The sequence below is a fragment of the Siniperca chuatsi genome, linkage group LG7 (assembly GCF_020085105.1).
Source record: "Siniperca chuatsi isolate FFG_IHB_CAS linkage group LG7, ASM2008510v1, whole genome shotgun sequence".
In the NCBI taxonomy this organism is placed as follows: domain Eukaryota; kingdom Metazoa; phylum Chordata; class Actinopteri; order Centrarchiformes; family Sinipercidae; genus Siniperca; species Siniperca chuatsi.
The window spans coordinates 4,392,233-4,412,570 of record NC_058048.1 but is presented as its reverse complement, the minus strand read 5'-3'; the positions used below and the strand labels follow the sequence as shown (position 1 = coordinate 4,412,570).

Genomic DNA, 20,338 nt, shown 5'->3' with positions numbered 1-20,338 from the left:
GTCAAAATTCACCCACTGCGCAAGTAAGTACATAGTGTACACAGTGTACTACATGGAAGTACACTGTAGTAGAACGGAATTATCCGAATTGAGACACAGCACTGGTCTTCATCTGTAAAATTGGTGGAGTGTTCCTTTTAAAAGATAGCTCTTCTTCACAGCAGACAATTTGACTTGTCATAGTAAGCAAAGCACAGGTGCTTAATAAAAAAGCTTAATAAATGATTATTAAAATTGCTGACGATTATTTTTCTCCAAAATTATGGAGCCCCAATGTGCTCAATATTAAATAAATAAATAAATAATTATGAAATAATCTCATGAATAAATCTGTAAAATATATAAATGAAACAATAAAACTCAACAACTTTATTAAAACTCAACTCATTCTGAAATGTTGCTTCATCATTCTTATTTTCATAATGACTGAATGGTTTATCGGACGTAATTTTAATTTCATAATATATATTGTTGCTCTAGCTAAGAGGTGCTAACTGGCAAAATTTTGTAGCAATTGTTGAGTTTGCTAGTTTAAAGTCCAGTGTGTAACATTTAGGAGGAGCTATTAACAGAAATGGAATATAATATTTATAAGTATGTTTTCATTAGTGTATAATCACGTGAAAGTAAGAATTGTTGTGTTTTCACTACTTTAGAAAAAGCCATTTTTATCTACAGAGGGAGCGGGTCCCCTTCCACTGAGGTCGCCATGTTGCACCGCCATGTTTCTACAGTAGCCCAGAACGGACAAACCAATCACTAGCTCTAGATAAGGCCGTTTGCGTTTTTTTCTGGTTTCATGGCCACCGTAGTTTCTCCTACACGCTTGGAAGGGGAGGGTGAGGCGAGCGGTATTCAAATGGTTACAAACTGCAATTTCACCGCTAGATGCCACTAAATCCTACACACTGGACCTTTAAGAGAGGCTTGGGGCTTGTGACTGGTTGAAAGATGACAGTATGAAATAAAACGTGTCATTATGAAAAGTGACATTGTTCACAAATTGTTGGTTCATTTATATATTTTGCACAATTTATTCATATGATTATTTATTTCATGATGTCTTTTTTATTTATTTAATATTGAACATACAAAATGACCACAGAGTTGAATCAACACCTCTCTGACAGAGTGTCAGCAAAAACTGAGAATGAGAAACCTTATAAAGATAGAACGTATTGCAGGGTCGTTGTGTCATGTGGAACATTGTGCAGTTGATTGAAGACCTCCTGGAAATTGCTGGCCTAAAACATAACATGCTTGGCTGTGTTGAATTAATTAGCTTTTGAGTTCATTAGCTGTATTTCCATTTCTGTTAACGTCTTAAAGTCAGACATTTAGAAATACAAGACTGGGCGCTACAAGAGAGCAGCATCCGAATGACAAGTCAAACTGTTTTAAATCATCATATCTGCTGTTTGTTCACCAGCTGTTGTTGTTGTTCAGAGACAGTGTTTCTGCTATTTCTGGGCTCATGATGTTACAATTACCCCTCTTAATCATCATGTACTCGCACTACTGTGGAGTGTAAATATACAGTAAGAAGCCACACAGTGAGTATGCACATATTTCTACCCTGTTGTGGTATGTAAAGAGATATTTCTATTTTTATCACCCTCTCCAGGAACATTTCATTCCAAAACCACAATTTCACTAGTAATCTCAAAAACATATATTTAAATGAATGTCTGTTTTACTCTAATCTATTGAATATACATTTTTATTAGACACATAGATCACATAGTGATTCGGCTTGTGGCCACTTCATTAAAGCATCTACATGCAGTGTTAAATACTTGGAGTCTGATAGTTCTTTGCCTGTGAAAATAATTTTAAGTGATACATTTTACATTTCAGAGTTTTGGAAAGTATAAGAGAACTGGGTCAGCCCAGTTAACCTTGGAATTCAGTTCATATCCAACTGCAGCACAGTTTCTGTCCAGTGTCAACATTAGCAGCTAATACCGGAATGTAGCGTGAAGAAAGGTAAGAATGTGGAGGAAGGGTTGATGGGTTAGGGCTGGGTGTGTGGCGTCATCCATTCTTATTAACCATACTCTCGATGTCATGAACATACATTGTAAGAATAACGTGTTAAAAATAAGTTTGCAGTAAAAGTTAAAAACATTGTCATGCATGTAATGCAGGGTTCGTAATATCCATCGACAACAGTCTGTTTGTTTGGAGGGTTGACTGGGTTGTTAGCATGAGCAGTTACAGCCAGCACGGCTGAACATACAGAGGAACTCGAACTTTAAACCTCTAACTGATTTTTTGGCCACTTTGGAGGCAACGGAGCAAGTTGAAAGCTCTCCTTTGACATATTATCACCTTAAAAGGTTATGACTTCCCTGTAGCCGGATTTATAGTGAACGCGAGGGTTAACCGGAGTCCTGCTGTAGCTGTTTACGGCGTAGGTTTTGATTTATAGTTAAGCTTCGGATTCACCCAATTGTTAAAACCCCCACAATGCTACACACATGTATCACACATGATCGGCCATATCATGCTTTAATTATATTCCCCACAGTAATTGTGTTTACATGCTTTCATTCACATTGTGATACAGCGTGACGGTGGGCTACACACATACTCATAGAACTGGAGTTACATCCAGGTATCTTTATATCGTTCTTTCACCTTGACTCATTACTATTAGGAGACAGCTGCCCTGCAGTCGGCATATTTACGTCCTTTCACTCATAGAGTGTAGATTCCATGAGCGGAAGGGTACAGTGAAGACAGCGTTGCTAGATGTGTGTTAGCGAACTCCTCAGCTTCATTAATATTGTCTTCCCCATCAACATCTCATCAACATTATCATCTCTACTCCTATCAGAAAAAGCAAGCAGCCCATTGTTAACCAATCACAGTTCTTGTTGTCTCCATGTGGTATGTCAGTAGCTGCCGTAGCCCGTGTAGTTCCATTTTTATAGGAGGTTCATACATCAGCTATGGCGTAGTTACACTGGTGCTTTTTCGCTGAAAACAACGCTGGGACCAAAACATAGAGTTGGGTTAATTAATTAGTTAATAATTCTCTATGGATCCGTCACTACTGGCAACACCTTTCACATACAAGTAGTCAGGTGATCCATTGTTAATATGAAAATATTGATTGTAGCTGCTTTAAGGACAGAAAATCCAAGTTGAAAGGTGTCACAGTAGCAGATAGAGATGATCTTTGGGAAGTTCCGTATCAAGCCTTCATTGCAACTTTGACACCAAAGTTGGAAACAAAACACCAAAATAAAACACAGATCTTCACAGACTACCACTCTGTGTGAGAGTGCTGTATATATGTGCATTTGAGTGAATGCATGCTGCATTTCTCAAACACTCTCACACACCTTCATAACATGCACCACGCGTCTTTACCCTTAACGACTGTGATTCGTAAAGCCTCCTCAAAATTCATCTCTGACTCTCACTCTGAGCTCCCTGAGCTCGGGCTGGAGGCACTACAGCCGGCTGAGTGTGTGTGTGTGTGTGTGTGTGTGTGTGTGTGTGTGTGTGTGTGTGTGTGTGTTCTGTAACGTAGCACTTAGCTCCAGTATGAAAACATCTTCATTAAAATTTTGTCTGGTTTAGTTTGTGCAGCTGCTGTCGAGACGTTTAAAGCAGAGCTTTCTTGGTGTGCAACAACTTCAGCCCACTTCTCATTCAGCCTTAAAGAAGAACATTAATATAATATTCATCATTTTCTATTGAGTGCCTCCATTCCACACAATAACAAGCCTTGCATTAGAGCCTTGTAAACATTCAGTTTCATTTACAGAAATGCATTGGCCAATTTGCCTGCATCTTCATATCCTTTTTAAGTCTTCTTTTGTTGTTTCAATTCGTCAACACATTGCTCTCTATCAGTAAATGTTCATTTTAATTTTAAGAACCCATATGGGGATGTCCGCTGTCACATTGTGAGGACGGTGGCTCAATTCCGCAGCCTCCCAGTAGCCAGAAATACGCTGGTTGCTGACAGCACAGGCTAACTTACACATGCAAACTAGAGTGCTCATTGCCCGGTGACCGTGCAGCAAGCCTTCTTTGCCTGCCAGTCCTGCAGAGATGATGTCATTGTTCGAGACTGGCTCTGCCGCCGATGCTCTCCTGGCCGCGATCCCCCCCCCCCAGCCTCCCCACAGTTGAATAATGGAGAGCTCAGAGCTGAGGAGAGGAAAGGGGAGGGTGGAGGGGGGGAAAGTGTAGACTAAATGCCCAAGCGTATTGTTGGTCCGTTCCGCTCCTTGGTAGTACCAGACACAGAGCCCAACTCCTCCACGCCACCAGTAGGATATCAAAGTGCCAGAAAGGTGGGAAGGAAGGAGAGGAATGCAGCAGATAGCAATAAAGTGGTTTCTGCCATTTGCTTGATGCTAATGCAGAAACCTGCCCTTTTTCTGCCTTGTTTTAAGATTCTTGTTTCCAGACAATTCTTTAACAACAAGAGAACCTTCCTGACATTTACATGCTCTCACTTTGCTGGCAGATATTTTCTTGGTTGAGCAAAAATGAGACTTTAAGGCTCGTAAATGCAAAGACTTGAAATGAGCCGAGTTATGGAATGACTCCTGCATGCTGAGCTACTCTTCCGGTGAGATGATGGGAAATAACACAGACGGTACATGTGCCTACGCCTACCTAAGGAAGGAATTTTTTGCTTATTGTAATAGATTGGGTTAGCAGCATAGTCTGGAGTTTAACTGTGTTTGTGGTGTTCAAGTTTCACTTACATTGTTAATCCTCTGGTAGATATGTCTGGCATGCACTTGTCTGATCTGGATGGCTTACGCTGCGAGAGGCTGGGTTGCTGTGTTACATCTAGGCCTGGTCAAGCTTCATATGAACACTTTCCCATGGCTATTAATATGCTTTGTGAATACTAAACACTGCAATTGAAAATGTCGAAATGGCATTCGTTCCATCCCAAATAATCAATATACATTGATGAGGCTTTTTAACTGTTGTCAGACAGCCAGTTGAAACCCCTGCAGCTAGACAAGACCAGAGGCTTTTTATTTGGATCCAAGCACAAATAAGGAATGCAGCCAGTTTCTCAGTTGCATGTAATGGCTTGTTAGTGAAAGGAAAAGCCTCGCTCGCCTGCTCGGGATGTGACACAAATAAGCATGTAAAGTGACAACATGTTCCATTTAAAGTGATTTCAATCAGTATTCATTTTGGCACCTGATTTTGATTTAGTTTGAGTCTACTGATTCAAATGTAAATGAGTTTTAGTCAATTTTTAGTCGTTTGATATTTGTTTAATTGTATTAAGTTTTAGTCAACAAAAACTCAAGACATTTTGGTCTAGTTTCATCAGTGAAATATTAGTCTCATTTTTGTCACGCATTTTTAATTTTTGCGTCTTAAGCATTTTGAGGGTACAGCTGTTGCCATGACTGTTGTTACAGTTACCATGATTACAGGTGGCATTCTTGTCTGTGGCGAGGTTAGCGGAAAAGGCACTGTTTACTTGATCACACGCACAGAGTCCATGTCACTCTGCTCTGCAGTAATACAGCTGACTGACTCTCCTCAGTAAATCCAGTTATTTCCAAACTCTGGCTGTTTGAACAGAACCGCTCTCTCTCTTATCGTTCCTGCTCACCTAGTATGACCGCTAGGGTTGGGTTCCGTTCACGTTTAAACCGATAACCGTACCGGTACCTGGAATTCAAAACCGGCACCCAACGGTACCTTTTTTTCAGTACTTTTCTCTGTCTGTAATAACAAAAATGATTTTTGTAAATCTTGCTGGACATGCTAAAGGGTTAGTTAGCTAGTCGGCACTTTGAACAGCTCAAACCATTTTAATACCATTTCTGTCTCTCTATTATGCCACATACCTCTGCTCCTTTAGCACCACTGATAAGAAAATGCCACCCGTCCTTTAGCTTACAGACAACAGTTAGCAAGAACAAGTCCGTATACATTTTGTGTCTGTCCCATGGTGGCTCAACTGTCAGTTAAAACACACTTAAGAGGTTTTGACGCTAAAGGGACATGTCTCCAAAAGCTTTTTTTTTTTCCCCCATTAAAAATGAAAAATGTTATTTCATTTGAAAATCACTTTTTTGACATGATTTTAGACGGCATAAGATGATTTAACTCATCTTAGGACTTGTTCCAGTTGGCCATAATAATAAAATGTCATAATACAATTTTTTATTATTATTGTATTTATGTGCAGACAGAACTTTTGCTCCAAAGATTGGCCTGTGTAGATGAAGTGCTATTTAACTTGGTTTTAAGGGAACCACTTAATAGTCTATAAAAAGTCTTTATGGCCTTTTTCCAAATTGCCTTTCTGGCAGTTTTACTTCTTCTTAACACAGGAGCCAGTTTTGCCCATTTCACCTGTGCTGACAGGAAAAACTGAGCAGAAATAAAATCAAGTAAAAATGTCATAAAGAGTAACCGCGTTAATTGATCACCAGTATTGGAATCTGAGATGCTCGATTGTCTGAGCTTCAGAGACGCTAGGGCTGAACAATGAATCGAAATATAATCAAAATTGCAATATTCAAGTTAAGTTCAATATCTAAATCACAGGAGCTGCAATTTTATTTTGATAAAGGGAAAATGTGTCACAACATACAACATACCATTTATAAATGAAGCATTGTGGTGCTACAGAGATGCCCCGGCCTACAAATCATATTATCCAGAACATGCTTGTTTAGTACAGACCCCAACAAAAATCACATCATCATTTTTATATTTTTTTCAGTGAAAATGAAATGCAAAAATGACCATCTATAATCGTTACTCATATCGCAATCGCAATATCTGTCAGAATAATCGGAATATGATTTTCTTTTCATATCGTTCATCCCTAAGAGCTGCAGTGTCTGACTGAGTACGCAACTGTTGGTTAGGTTACTTATGTTTCTAACTACAGCAGCTAACATTAGCACTAAACGTTTGTTGTATTATTGAACTTACACAGCTATGCTAGCCACCAACGTAAGTTTAGCTTGCTAGTTGTTATAAGGTCAACAACAGCTAGATATATTGGAGTATTTGATTTATAAATTATTTGAGCATTGTTGTTTTTAGGTAACTTAACCACATCACATCAATAATGGTAACGTTAGTTACAACGACAATGCTTGCAGACATATGTAAACTCCTTTGTCAGCGCCATTATTTGTTTTTAGCGCTCCTGCGAGGCACAGTGACTGATGGGTAATCTTGCTTGTCAACTTCAGGCGAACTGATGAACTGTTGTACCCTTCTTCCCTACACAGTTCACAGTTCCCTTTGAACTGAGCACCTTTTGCTCCCTGCGGTTTGGACTCCTACTTAACATGGCTGTATACCCAGTGCAGTCCACTTAGCAGGGAACTACTAGGCGATCTGAACGCACCCAAGGTCTACCTAAGCCCCCCTTCTGTAGCAACCAGTTAGCAGGAGCATAGAAGCTGGGAATTCTCATTGGAAGTTTATTGTATAGGATTGCTTCACTGTTTTGTATTTCTACTCTTTTTCTTTTTTTTGAAAATTGCGTTTTGCTTTGAATTTCATTTCAATCTAGATTTTTTTATATTGTGTTAAGTATTTGAGCAGGATGTGGCAGTGCAGCTATAAATCTTGCTCCTCTCGTACCGCCGAGGCAGTGGGGAACTATTAAGATGGTGATAAACTCACTGTTCCAGTTTGTCGGCTTTCAAGGTCTGACTGAGGAGTGACCCATCGTGAAAAGAGAGAAATCCCTCCCCACTGAACTTTGGTTCGTTTGTTGGGCTTACTGAATCCTGTCTGCTCTGTCAGCTATGAAGGGTTTGCACAAGATAACTTTTGGTGAGACAGAATGCATTATGCATGTGAGATATACAGACAGAAAGTGTGGCAGTACAGTAGCCTTGTTGGCTGTCTGCGATGCGCTTTACTCCACCCTCCTCCCCTCTCCCTCTAACCCCCCAACTCCCAGGTGACCACAAAGCTGTCACTGAGATTGATGCACGGGTGCAGATAAGGAACACCTCATAGAGACACCTCTGGACTACCCACCATGTTGCAGTGCAGTGTGTGAGGGGGGGCATTCTGACAAATGCATGGCTCTGACATAGCTTCATCAGTGTCCTAAATTAATATGCATAGATTGGAGGTGTCGCTTTTCAGTTGTTACTAGGCTACAGCTTCTCCTCCTTGTTACAGTTGTAAAGCAATGGTGAGAAAGGTTGACAAAGATACTGTTTATATGTATAGAGCATATTGCTCAATGCATGACTAAACAGTACTTTGTAACCTCATCTGTAGGATTTGTTTGGACATCCCAGTCTCAGTAGGAGTGTGCAATATAGATAAAAAGTATATTTATAAATACCATAAAATATTGATGTTAAAAAAAAAGTGATAATCACTAGTGTATTAAATGTATGTGTGTAACTTTAATGAAAAACGTTAAAGTTAAAGTTGAAATTCTTGAGATTTTAGTCCTGTTTGATCTGGCAATATCTGTGGTAACTATGGTAACAGCAAGCATGGTTTAATACTACAGCAAACACTCTGAATCAGAATCCACTGCAGGAATGGCGGACTCCGCCACTACCAATAACAACTATTACATAGACAGGTTAGTCATGAATTTAAATAAATTGAATTGCTATTGTTACTGTTGTCATTAAGATTTTCATTATTGCAAACCTCATTTTTGAGACTATTTATTGTCTTTTTTTCAGCAATTGCCATTCAATATATTTACATTTAGTAATTACCGCTCTATATAGTTTTTATTGTTAGTGGCAGAGTGTGCCATTCTTGTGCAGGATACAGATTACACATGCACAAGAGATTCACAGGAAACAATAAATACATGTACTTTAGCGTTACTGTACAGAATTTAATCTCAGTAGTAGAAGCTTCCCTTTCCTGTATACCAGTAGCTCTTCTGTAGTCGAATCAGAGCTAATGCAACATTTCCTACTGCTTCTGCTTCACATTAAAAGTTCATTCAACTTGCAAAACCACAGGTTGGCTTTTATTGTTTTGCAGGAAGAGGAAAAACCAACTGTATTCGTCACTGAAGTTAGCACTGACTGCTAGTCAAATTAACTTAATTGACTTATTAAAACAACATGAGGCAATGAATTCTCTCAGTTCACAGTTTGTGTGGCTGCACTGTAAACGTACAGACAGGTACAGGTTGGTCTTCTGTTGCATTTCTGACAGATTAGCTGCCCCAAGGTGTCTTTAATTTCATTTCGGTGGTGATTTTGAACAGAACTGTGGGAGTTGTAGGGTCAGATACACTTACCAATACCACCAGTAACCACAGGTGTTACCAAATCTACCAGGACATCTTAAGGATTGTAACTTTAAAAAGCACTTGAAAGTGCACTTTAGATTGCAAACTGCCACAATGGATTTATTGGAAAAATCACTTCTCTAATGAGCAATCAGCCACAGAATTCAGTGCTGTTTTGCAGCCAATTTTAAGGTGTTCGGTGTTGGATCTCCTGTTCCAGACACAGATCACTACAGATAAATTCTCAACTGGTGGTAAACACTGTAGCTATAAAGGTGGGAGGTATCCGTAATGATGTACTTACACAATGCATTGTGCATGTAAAATTTTAAATCAACCACAAAAATGTTTTCGAGTGGAGGTCCCTTGGTCAGAATCTAAGGAAAAGGGCTGCCGTCGGTCTAATGTGCAACTATCTGGGCATCCATGGCATGAAAATGCTTGTAAAGCCCCGGTGTAGCCTTGTGTGCTTGTGTGAGGAAGGTCATGAAAAGGTCAGTTGAGCTTGAAGATGAGCTGTGACACTATAGTTGTGAGCCAAACCACAAAGTCTGTTCTCTGCAGGCTTAGAGTAGCAGTTTATGGAGTTTATAACAAAGATGCTGTGTTGCATAAGAAGATAAAAGGGAGCTTTTATGGTTACAAATGTGCCTCATTATGGTGTCGATAGCCCATGTTTAGTAGGGCTGTGTATTGGAAAGAATCTGACGATACGATACATATCACGATACAGAGGTTACGATTCAATATATTGCGATATATTACGATACTGTAAGCAAGGTAGTATTTTGTGATTTAAAAAAAATAAATAAATTTAGGAAAAAATTGAGATGCAATAAAAGAAAAAATAAGATTTTCATCCTCGCCTAGTATAAAATCTAAATTTCAAAGGCATTATTACCATTATAACCAAGATCCCATGGATAATAATGCGACTGAATGTCTTCTCCTACTCCTTGACTACAACTATAACTGTACATTTGATGAAAAGACACTAAAATACAACATTTATTTACAATTCATAAAGATATACTCAGACTCGGTCATGTTTTGGCCATGTTTACTGTTTGCATGTTGTCTGTTTACTGAGAGTTTTACTTCAAAACACTATATATTTCCATATAGCCATGTTACAAATAACATATATCGCCCAAAAACATTGAAATATTAATAAACACAATGAATATTGATCAATATTCATATATGACTGAAGAGGTCCATGCTATACGGGCAGATAAATGGAGAATAAAAAGCCCTACAGGCATGTATGAGGTATCAATAGATCTGTCTCGGTCAGAGCAGAATGGTATAAGGCTCATTGGTGTCAAGACTACGATTCAGCCACATGACGGAGACACAGACCGTGTGTTCGCATGGAAGGCTGCGCTAACGCCGACTGTTATTCCTTCCCTATGCAATGCAAATGAATACAGCCTGGCTGGAATGGCTTCAAAATGGCTCAGACATATTTGATTTATACTTATACATTTGACTTTTGATTACAAAAACAGCAAAGGTAAGACATAATTTGGAGTTGTAAATGTATAGAAGTCTGTTTCGATTGTTTTTCAACGGCTTATTTTTTCGAGTTTTGGTAGTACCGTGATAGGAGTTGTAAGTTACTGCTGGAATCTGTGGAGTCTCAGTATTCATTTGAGGTGTTATTTGTGTGGATAGCGTGAAATGAAAGATCTCAGGAGCGCTGCGACTGCAGGCATGCACCGTGTTCAGACAGAGAATGCTTTTTGCTACACGCTCAGACAGTTGCTTGGTGTTTGACTTGTGTTTCGTTTAGGTAAAAATGGTTAGCATGAGCTTTTAGCCGAGCTTTGTTCCGTTAAGTGGGTGTGCAGCATGAATATGTTGCTACATGGTTAGCATGCCCTTATGTGTTTGTTGCGAGATGCGCTCGCTGCCCCCGGTACCGGGGGCGCTCGGTTTAAGAGGTTAATTTACAAATCGAGTGTTTTTGAGAATCGATACAGTATCACAAACGATAATATATCAATACTCGTATAAAAGTATAATAATACTAAGTGTATTGCTAATTTCTTACACCCCTAATGTTTAGTGATGCTGCCGATCGTCCATGGGTGGAACCTTGCAGCGTTAACTCCCATGCTGCAATTTGCTGCAACCCGGCAAATAGTTTTTCTCTTCACAGTCATCATCATTCGCTAGATTCAGCTGTGTCAGTCTGCGGAGCCGCTGGCACCCTTTTGGCCCACTCGCACCACAGCCAATGAGGCCTAAAATGCAGAGATTTACTGCTGCAACACCTCGGCCTGAGAGGCAGCCCTGGCTTTTACTGAGGCGGCCCTGAGGGAGGCAGACTGAGGAAGATGGAGAGGAGGAGGAGGAGACAGACTAAAGCTAGAGATGGTAAAGCAAGTTGTGTATCAGTGAAGCTGGCTTCATGACAGCGGCTCATAGTCGTCCCTTTGTTGGAAGTTACATGGGAAAAGGTTAAATTTGTGTCTTGCTGGCGACATACAGTCTAGTCCTGCAGGATGTTGGCTTTGCTGTTTTCTGGCGCTGACTCCAACGTCATGCTAAAGGAAAAATCCACACTTCTTCTTACACTTATATATCATGAATCTCAGATGTTTGATGCTTTCCAGGAGCTATTTTGTAATAAAGTGTTGTAACTTTCCAGAATCACCCACCCCCTTAACCAGTATATGTTGTTGCTGCATTGCTTTATAGATTTTTGAGGCCTCTGTGGGTGGTGATATTAGCGTCTCAGCATTTTCTTCGAGGTATTTCTCCTTGTAAGATTATTGTTGAATGTTGGTGCGGATAATGGTGAATGCAAACCCTAATGTTAACAAAATAACGGCAATGCATGCCACACTGCTAGCAGCTGTTCTTAACTGCTGAAATGTTTCAGGCTGAATATTTTATTAAACTTCAGTTCCTCATGCTATCATAATGCCAACATTTTGGCACTGTCCTCCACATCCTTGTTGCAATCGTAGAAGTTACAAATCAGAAGTGGGTCGAGGGTTGTGTCTGATCACATTTGTTGTTTACTCCACAGTGTGAGCCACTAGGAAAGTGCACAAAAAGCCTTTGAAGCAAAAAAGAGCCCTTTCAGAATCCTGCCCCCTCACAGAATCATCAATAAAAGATAAGGGAAGGAAAGCAGCACGGATGGTGAGGCAGTGACAATGAAAAAGATGAAATAGCCTATTTCTTTTTATTGATCGTTGGACTCTATGGGAGGTGCACTGAGGGGGAATTAGTATGTGTTACAGCAAGTCACTGCATTACCCACCCTATACATGGAAATAGACATGCTGTACCTACTCATATGCACACACTGTTAGAGCTTGATCAGCCAGGTGTTTATAAAGTTAAAGAAAAAGTCGTGTTCTGTATTTTTCTTTCCTTCCTTACTATGAACACACGCTGTAGTTTATTTTGACTCAATCCCACATACACCGTCCTGCTGACGTACATAACTCACCAGCGCACCAAATTCATCCACAGCTGAGAAAACAGGGCATGTTAGGTAAATCCTCCTGTCAGTGCCTTAGACGTTGGTCCACTGGCGGCTGCCCACTGCTCCTAATACTTAGGTTGGGTTAAATGCAGAGAACAAATTTCACTAGACGTTGTACTGTGTATGTGACAAAAAACTTGATTTGATTTGAAATAGTCCCCAACATATTTTCTTCCTGTTTGAGTGACGTTAAAGAGTAACGAAACCCCAAAGCCACTTTTGCAGATGAAAACCAGTGCATATGGGTATTTAGTAGTGTTGTTGATGGATTCAGGTCCAAATCTTGACATTTGAGTGCAAAGTATTTGAATTCTTCATATTGTGTTATAAATATGCATAGCGGCCGCCCTCTACAGGTTGAAACCCGGCTATTGAAATTGAATTTTGCTATTGGCTGATCTGGAGGTAGCCCTGTTGCTCAGCGCTACGTAACGTCACTCGTTTCATTGCTCTGACTGGTTGTAGATTTATCCAACTGCGCCCCCTCCCAGCGCTGCCCACGTTGATACTTCTTTCACGTTCTAGAGGCGGTTCAGGGTCTAGGCACTTCAGCCAAAACTTTGGGGTTTAGTTGCTCTTTAACTAAAAACTACAGTGGCCAGCTGTTTTAGCAAATTACTTATCCTTTAAAAAAAAAAAAAAGAAACTATATATTTATATTATATATTTGTGACTCTTTTCTAAAAGTTAGCATCCTCAGCAGCAATGTAAAACAGATGGGCTAGGGCTTGAGAGATGACTCACATTGTTGGTTTTGGTCTTTCCATTGGATTTATTGACAATCAGAGAAAAATAGAAAAACATCAGCCTTATCCTTTAAGACAGCGAACATAGTGATTATAGTGACATGAAACTGCACGCTTTAAGATTAGTACTTTAAAGCTGCAATAATAGAATATTTTGGCCACTTGGGGGTTGCAGAACAAGCTGAAATTGCAATATTAATGAATTTAGAAATAATAATAATAATAATAATAATAATAATAATAATAATAATAATAATAATTAATAAACTTTATTTGTATAGCACATTTCATACAAGAAATGCAGCTCAAAGCTTTACAACAAAGAAAATACATTCACCGAGTGCTTCACCTAAATACAATAAAATGAACATAAAACAGGGATAGCATGCTATAGTTAATGTAAAATAATGTCAAAATAAGATGAGAAAAATGAGGAATGCATAACATAAGATGGGAAATAAAACCCACAAAATAATAATAATAATAATAATAAAATAAAGTTAAAAAGTAGAACATAAAATGCATAAAATCTAGTAAAATCCAGCATTTTAAAAGATGTGCAGCATAAATGTAAAGAGCAAAGAGCAAAAGAGTTGCGTGCCTGTATCAGGGAAGTCGTATCTAGTTAAAGGCAGAAGAGAGAGGTTTTTAGCTTTCTTTTTAAAAGATTTAGCGAGCTGGCTTCCTTGATATCTACAGTGTGTGTTCCACAGCTTTTGAGTGGCTGCATCCCCGATTTTTCTTTCGGCTGTTGCTGGGAACATCCAATAAACCAGCAGCAGATGATTGCAGAGTTCTTGAAGGCAACTAGTGAACAAGGGAGTTAGCAATGTAGCTTGGTCCTAGCCCATTAAGGACTTTGCACATACGGAGGACCTTAAAGTCAATGCTGAATGTTACAGGAAGCCAGTGCAGAGCAGCTAAACTGGACTGATGTGCTCTCTCCTCCTGGTTCTGGTTAATAGCCGAGCTGCAGAGTTTTGAATGAGCCGGAGTCTCTCCGTAAAACGTGCATTACTCAAACTTTGCCATGAAGCCTTGAAGACCAGTTCAGCTGCTTGAGCGATATTGAACTTTTATCTGTCTATATTGTTTTAGTTTGACAGTTGGGCCATTGAAGAAAGAAAGTTAGTGCGTCTTTAGTTTCAGAAATGAAAGAAGTGATATGAGCTTGACTAGGTGCCTGGGTTTAAATCATTACAGATTTCCAAGCTTCATGGTTGAGGTTTTACTGTGAAGACACAAGTCATTGCTGTCTGCTGTAGCCATAGATTCAAGCCACATATGTTGAGCTGATGAGATCTACTTATGTGACTGTCAGCAGGTCAGGCTGATTTGTGATACTCGTCCTTACTAAGTGATAATAAAAATGATGATGCACATCTCATTCATTTCTGTAATTCATTTCACAATAAGAAAATATATCATGGTACATTACATTTTACAGTTTCCCATGGCAGTGATTGGCTGACATTTGAAGGCTGCCGTTGCTGGGAGAGGCGCCATCAATTTCCGAGGTGCACTACTGACTGGAGCACATCAAAGCCCGGTATACTGTAGCCTACAGACGTTGATGGGTCAAAGACGAGATGCATCCATTTTTGTGTCCGTATCAAATTAAATTTACAAAAGTGATTTTATATACATAGAAAACATATAAAATAAAACTACAGTATTTACTTTAATGTTTCACATAAACAACAAACTTTTGGGAAAATAAAATGTCAAAATATGGGTGAAATAATGTTCCAAACTGCAAATCGTCATTCAGTGTAATGGTCTGCACTTTGATTATACCATTACATCTTTAAATAGACATATAAAATCCCAATTTGTTTTATTCGTTTTCTTGACACGTTGTAATGAGTGTTGGCAGTGTTATATTAAAAGGACAATGTCTTGCTGTTTTGCTTAAGTATCGAAATAACCAGGGGACTTTTGTCCGAAATACACAGTTCATTAGAGGTCATTCAGTGTAACAAGATCAAGAAGCCATATTTAAATCATATCAACAGTCTGACATTATCAAAAGGAGTCCTGAAGACCCTTATGGTGCTGCAGCAAGGTGAGTTTTTCCTCTCTTAAATATTTGATAATTTCATCTTTTGTAGTGTGGTAACCTTAGTCACAAAGCAGCATGTCATTCAGTGAAATGCCAAAAACACTTCTATTGTTAGATTTTTAGAAACATAAGTAGGCTATATGTGGTGAATAATTGTAATGAACTTTATTGGTCATGGTCATTGTTTGATATTGGTGGCCAGTTGATTGCCTGCAAAATATGATGAAGTAGAAGTTTCGTCATTCACTGTACGGTTTTTGTCATTCGGTGTCACTGTATAGATAACAATTTTAGCATCTTTTTTATATTTCAGATAAATCAGGGATGTTTAGTATTGACAAATATGTTTTAAACTTAGTAAATATTAATATTTAATGCATTTTGTATTTTTTATTTATTTGTGGTATTGATTTTTCTAGACGCCCTCGAACAAAGAGAGGGTTGCAAACCACAGGCAAAAAATAAATGGAGACCCAGTAGCTAGGGCGGAGCTCCTAGCAAGGAGACGAGAAAGGTATTGAGGATTGCAATAGTCAGAATAATAGCCTACCGCAGTTCCTGGACACTAGTCCCACCTCCCTGTTTCACAGTTTCAAGCGAGACCATTGAGCAGCATTGAGGAGATTCTCCACCCAAATATATGTTAACAAACAGAATTTATATCTATGTCAATAATTTTATGTTCATATCAGTAATTGCATCAGATCTGCATTTCAGCTTTCTGTGAAGAAAGCAAGCCGTCGTGGGTGCGAATCCACCCAGCAATCAGGAATTTATCAGAAGCTGCTGCTGAGAGGAGGCGAAAGCAATCAACGAAAACGCAGGGCTTTGTGGAGCCTCCTGAGGAAGACCTTGAAAGAACCCTCTCCAGCAGCAGAACCCACTCCACTGCAGAACCCACTCCACTGCCTCAGTCTCCAGCAGCAGAACCCACTCCACTGCAGAACCCACTCCACTGCCTCAGTCTCCAGCAGCAGAACCCACTCCACTGCAGAACCCACTCCACTGCCTCAGTCTCCACCAGCAGAACCCACTCCACTGCAGAACCCACTCCACTGCCTCAGTCTCCACCAGCAGAACCCACTCCACTGCAGAACCCACTCCACTGCCTCAGTCTCCACCAGCAGAACCCACTCCACTGCAGAACCCACTCCACTGCCTCAGTCTCCACCAGCAGAACCCACTCCACTGCAGAACCCACTCCACTGCCTCAGTCTCCACCAGCAGAACCCACTCCACTGCAGAACCCACTCCACTGCCTCAGTCTCCACCAGCAGAACCCACTCCACTGCAGAACCCACTCCACCAGCAGAACCCACTCCACTGCCTCAGTCTCCACCAGCAGAACCCACTCCACTGCAGAACCCACTCCACCAGCAGAACCCACTCCACTGCAGAACCCACTCCACTGCCTCAGTCTAAGAATAAAATGTTTATCCTTTTTCAACATCTGCTTCTACTGTCATTTACTCAGGAATGCTATTAAAACTAATTTAATGATCCAGACAAATACTAAAAACATTGCAATAATGGGAACAATTTGTATGTAAAAATGAAACAATATACTTATAATGACCTGTACTTCTGTCTTCAGTAAATTGTGGTAAAAACGTATGTTGGCCATTGTTTTTTGCTCAAAAAATATTCAAATTAAACAGGATACATTCTAATATTACAGAAAAAAGGCAACATTTTAAGTTGTATTAATTTTTTTTTTGATGCTTGAAAACCCCTTTTTGTCTTTGACCCTGATACAGTTTTCCCCGTTTTTCAACAAGCATACATAGTGCTGGTTATATACAGTTAGCAAAAAAAGACATCTGTCCCTAGCAAACAGCTAGCAAGCTAGGCTAACTATCTTCCACTCGGAAAGTGGAAGCTAGTTAGCTTAGCCTGCTAACGTTAGCACTGATTCCCACTAGATGTTACATTTTTGTTCCTGTTATTTCAACACGTGTTGAGTCGTCGGCAGCTCTAGCACACTCGCTGCTGTGTTTATCCTGCATTATAGAGAGGAGGGGGTCTAGCTAGCGTTAGCTGTCTCTCTTTCATATGTCCAGTTGTGGTGATGGCAAATAACTGTGAAAACTCACAGTAAAGGGTAGTCCTGTAACCTCAGCACTCCATACGTTACTCAGTGATTCAAATCACGACACGGAGTAACTAATATGCAGAGTCACGGAGAAACGTACAGAGTACTCAAATCACAGATGGGATTAACAGGAAAAAGCAACGGCTAACGTCGGCCCCAGAGCTTGTTAGCTGCTAGATATTGCACCAATCAAATGACAGGACCAACGTTGTCTGAACTAAAAAGTCACGCCCCCGGAGAACACAGATGTAGGGGGCGATATTGTGGCAGAAAAATGAATTACGTTTCTTCTTTTTGTTACAATTTTGACCAATTAAGTACCAGAGATATATACTAATATTTTAGAAAAAAGTGAAAAAATAATTTTAATTGCAGTTTTATTACACCAATCAAACTTTAATCCTTCCATTTGCTACATTTGTATTTTCTCTTTCTCCATTTGCTTGGCAGTGCCCAGTATCTCTGTAGTGAAGTTTAGTTTCACATTAGTCTGAAGAGAGATTGTGCTTTACCTTTTCCCTGAGTTTAATCTTTAGTTCAACCTGTTTTGTCCTGCAGGCCAACCTGAACGACTCTCATAACCAGATGGTGGTCCACTGGGCTGGAGAGAAGAGCAACGTCATCGTAGCCTTGGCCAGAGACAGCGCAGGAGCCACCGGGCCCAAAACCAGCTCTGTAAGTACACCTGAACACATCCATGCATAAGAGATATAGGAAAGCCAAAACTAGCACATCCATGGCGTTTTATAGTCTGTTATAACCTCATATAGTGTTCATTGTATCTCACCAGTCTTAATTTCCCTTTTCAACTGAATCTCAGCCACTAAATCGCCTCAGTAAATCAGTAGTGCAGCAGAAGGTGTGTGTTCACACTTGTCTAACATGTTTCTCATGTTTCTGGTGATTTTATGATTGTTGAGCCACAGATTAAGCCCTCCATCTGCTACCTTGACACACACACACACACACTCTCTCTCTCTCTCTCTCTCTCAGAAAAAAGCTGAAAGCCTCAAGCACAGTCATTGAACATAGAATGTCTCTTCTTTATCTTTCTGTTTTGACTTCCCTGCCTGGGCTGCTGTACACTTCATCAGCTGTCAGAGCTCGCTTTAATGGTTTATTTATGAGGATTTTTTAAGGCTAAAACCAATATTGATACCTTTGTATTGAAACAGTTATTTTGACAGAATTTTTTTTTTTACAATGTCTATATTAAATGTTCCTGCTAAAAGGTTCCATAAACTTACAAAAGTCCGTTGTTTGATCATTACTCAGCAATAAAATAGGTAATCAAACTTCATCATCCATCATATAAGAGACAGACAGCACCGACTGGACAATATCTGATTCAAAATATCTGCCCAAAGTAACAGCCAACCCATGGACTGCTTAATGTGTAACGCTTCTCTTTTTTCACTTTTTACAACCTCAGAGTTCTAATTAGACCATAAAGACTTACATTTTTTAAAATATTTTTAACTATACCATATCTCATATATACACCCACAACTTTAGAATCAAATGTTGTGAAAGAAGAGACCTTTTTAAATGTTTATTGTCTCCCAAGGGATGTAGTCAAGAGGACAAGTTTTTTTTATTAATTACAGATTAATGGAATGATTTTAAAATAGAGTAGTAATGTCTCGTCCGGAATAAAATCATTAGTGCTTAGCTATTTGAGAACAAATATGACATTTTTTTCTTTTCTTTTAATTGTGATTATTTTCTATAAATTAATCTACGGGCCTGTATTTGTGATCTGTTAAACAAGATATGATTTTACCAAGCAATCACAAACAAATCTTGTTTCTACATCAATAGAATAAGATAAAATAATGTAGTTGTCCTTTGTTGAGCTCCTCCAAGGGTTCAAACTACTCAGTTAGGGAAAAGTAAACTTGCCTTGTCTTCTATAGAAACATTAAACATTTTCCCTCCCTGCCTTTCCCGTCTCTGTCTACTGTCACTGTCAAAATAAAACAGAAACGCCCCCAAAAAGAAGACTGTTTTTGATATCTGACTAATGACACCTAATGCTACTGTTGACAGCTCTGCACTGTAGCTGATTTAAGGCACCCTGTGGAGGTTTTGACCTCTAGTAGAGCTTTAGAGCTGTTTTTTAATGAGGGGTTCCCTGCATCGACAGGTGGCGTTAATACGCCAAGAAGTGCAGGGAAGAAGAAGGCTGCATGCTAGCAAAACATGGATGTAAACAATCAAGGATTTAAGATACTTAAAAAATCTGCTTTGCAAATGTTTAATGAGGAAGTCATTGCATTCAACGTGTTTGTTAGACTTCAAGGATAGACACAATGCATTTTGGTGAGTAACACTGAATGTAAAAAAGAAAACCCCTTTAAGCTATATGATGTGCGGAAAGGTTTATCGGTCATTTAGACCTGCCAACTGCCAAGCTACTTGCTAGCTACCTGCTAGCTATCTGTCTGAAATGAACTCGAGGTGATCACCTCACGTTTTTATGTAAAAATATTTTTTATGAACAGCAAAAAGACGCAGCTCAGTCGATTTTTAAAAAAAAAACTTTTTTTGAAAAATGATGCAGAGTGGTGTATCGTCTTCTCTGAAACCATAATTAATTAATAATTAGCTAATTATGTGCACGCTTGCGATTTGAAAATTGCACTCTTTCAAATCACAATTTTGGTATAAAAAAGATCAA

General features: G+C 39.4%; 1 protein-coding gene across 1 annotated transcript in view; it reads left to right on the top strand.

Moving 5' to 3' along the window:
• The window catches only part of sorl1 (sortilin-related receptor, L(DLR class) A repeats containing), a 98,060-nt gene that overhangs the window by 6,795 nt on the left and 70,927 nt on the right, over window positions 1-20,338 (top strand). The window contains exon 2 of the mRNA XM_044202093.1: window positions 18,217-18,333. Coding sequence (XP_044058028.1) covers window positions 18,217-18,333 — 117 coding nt within the window. The remainder of the gene's footprint in view (window positions 1-18,216; window positions 18,334-20,338) is intronic.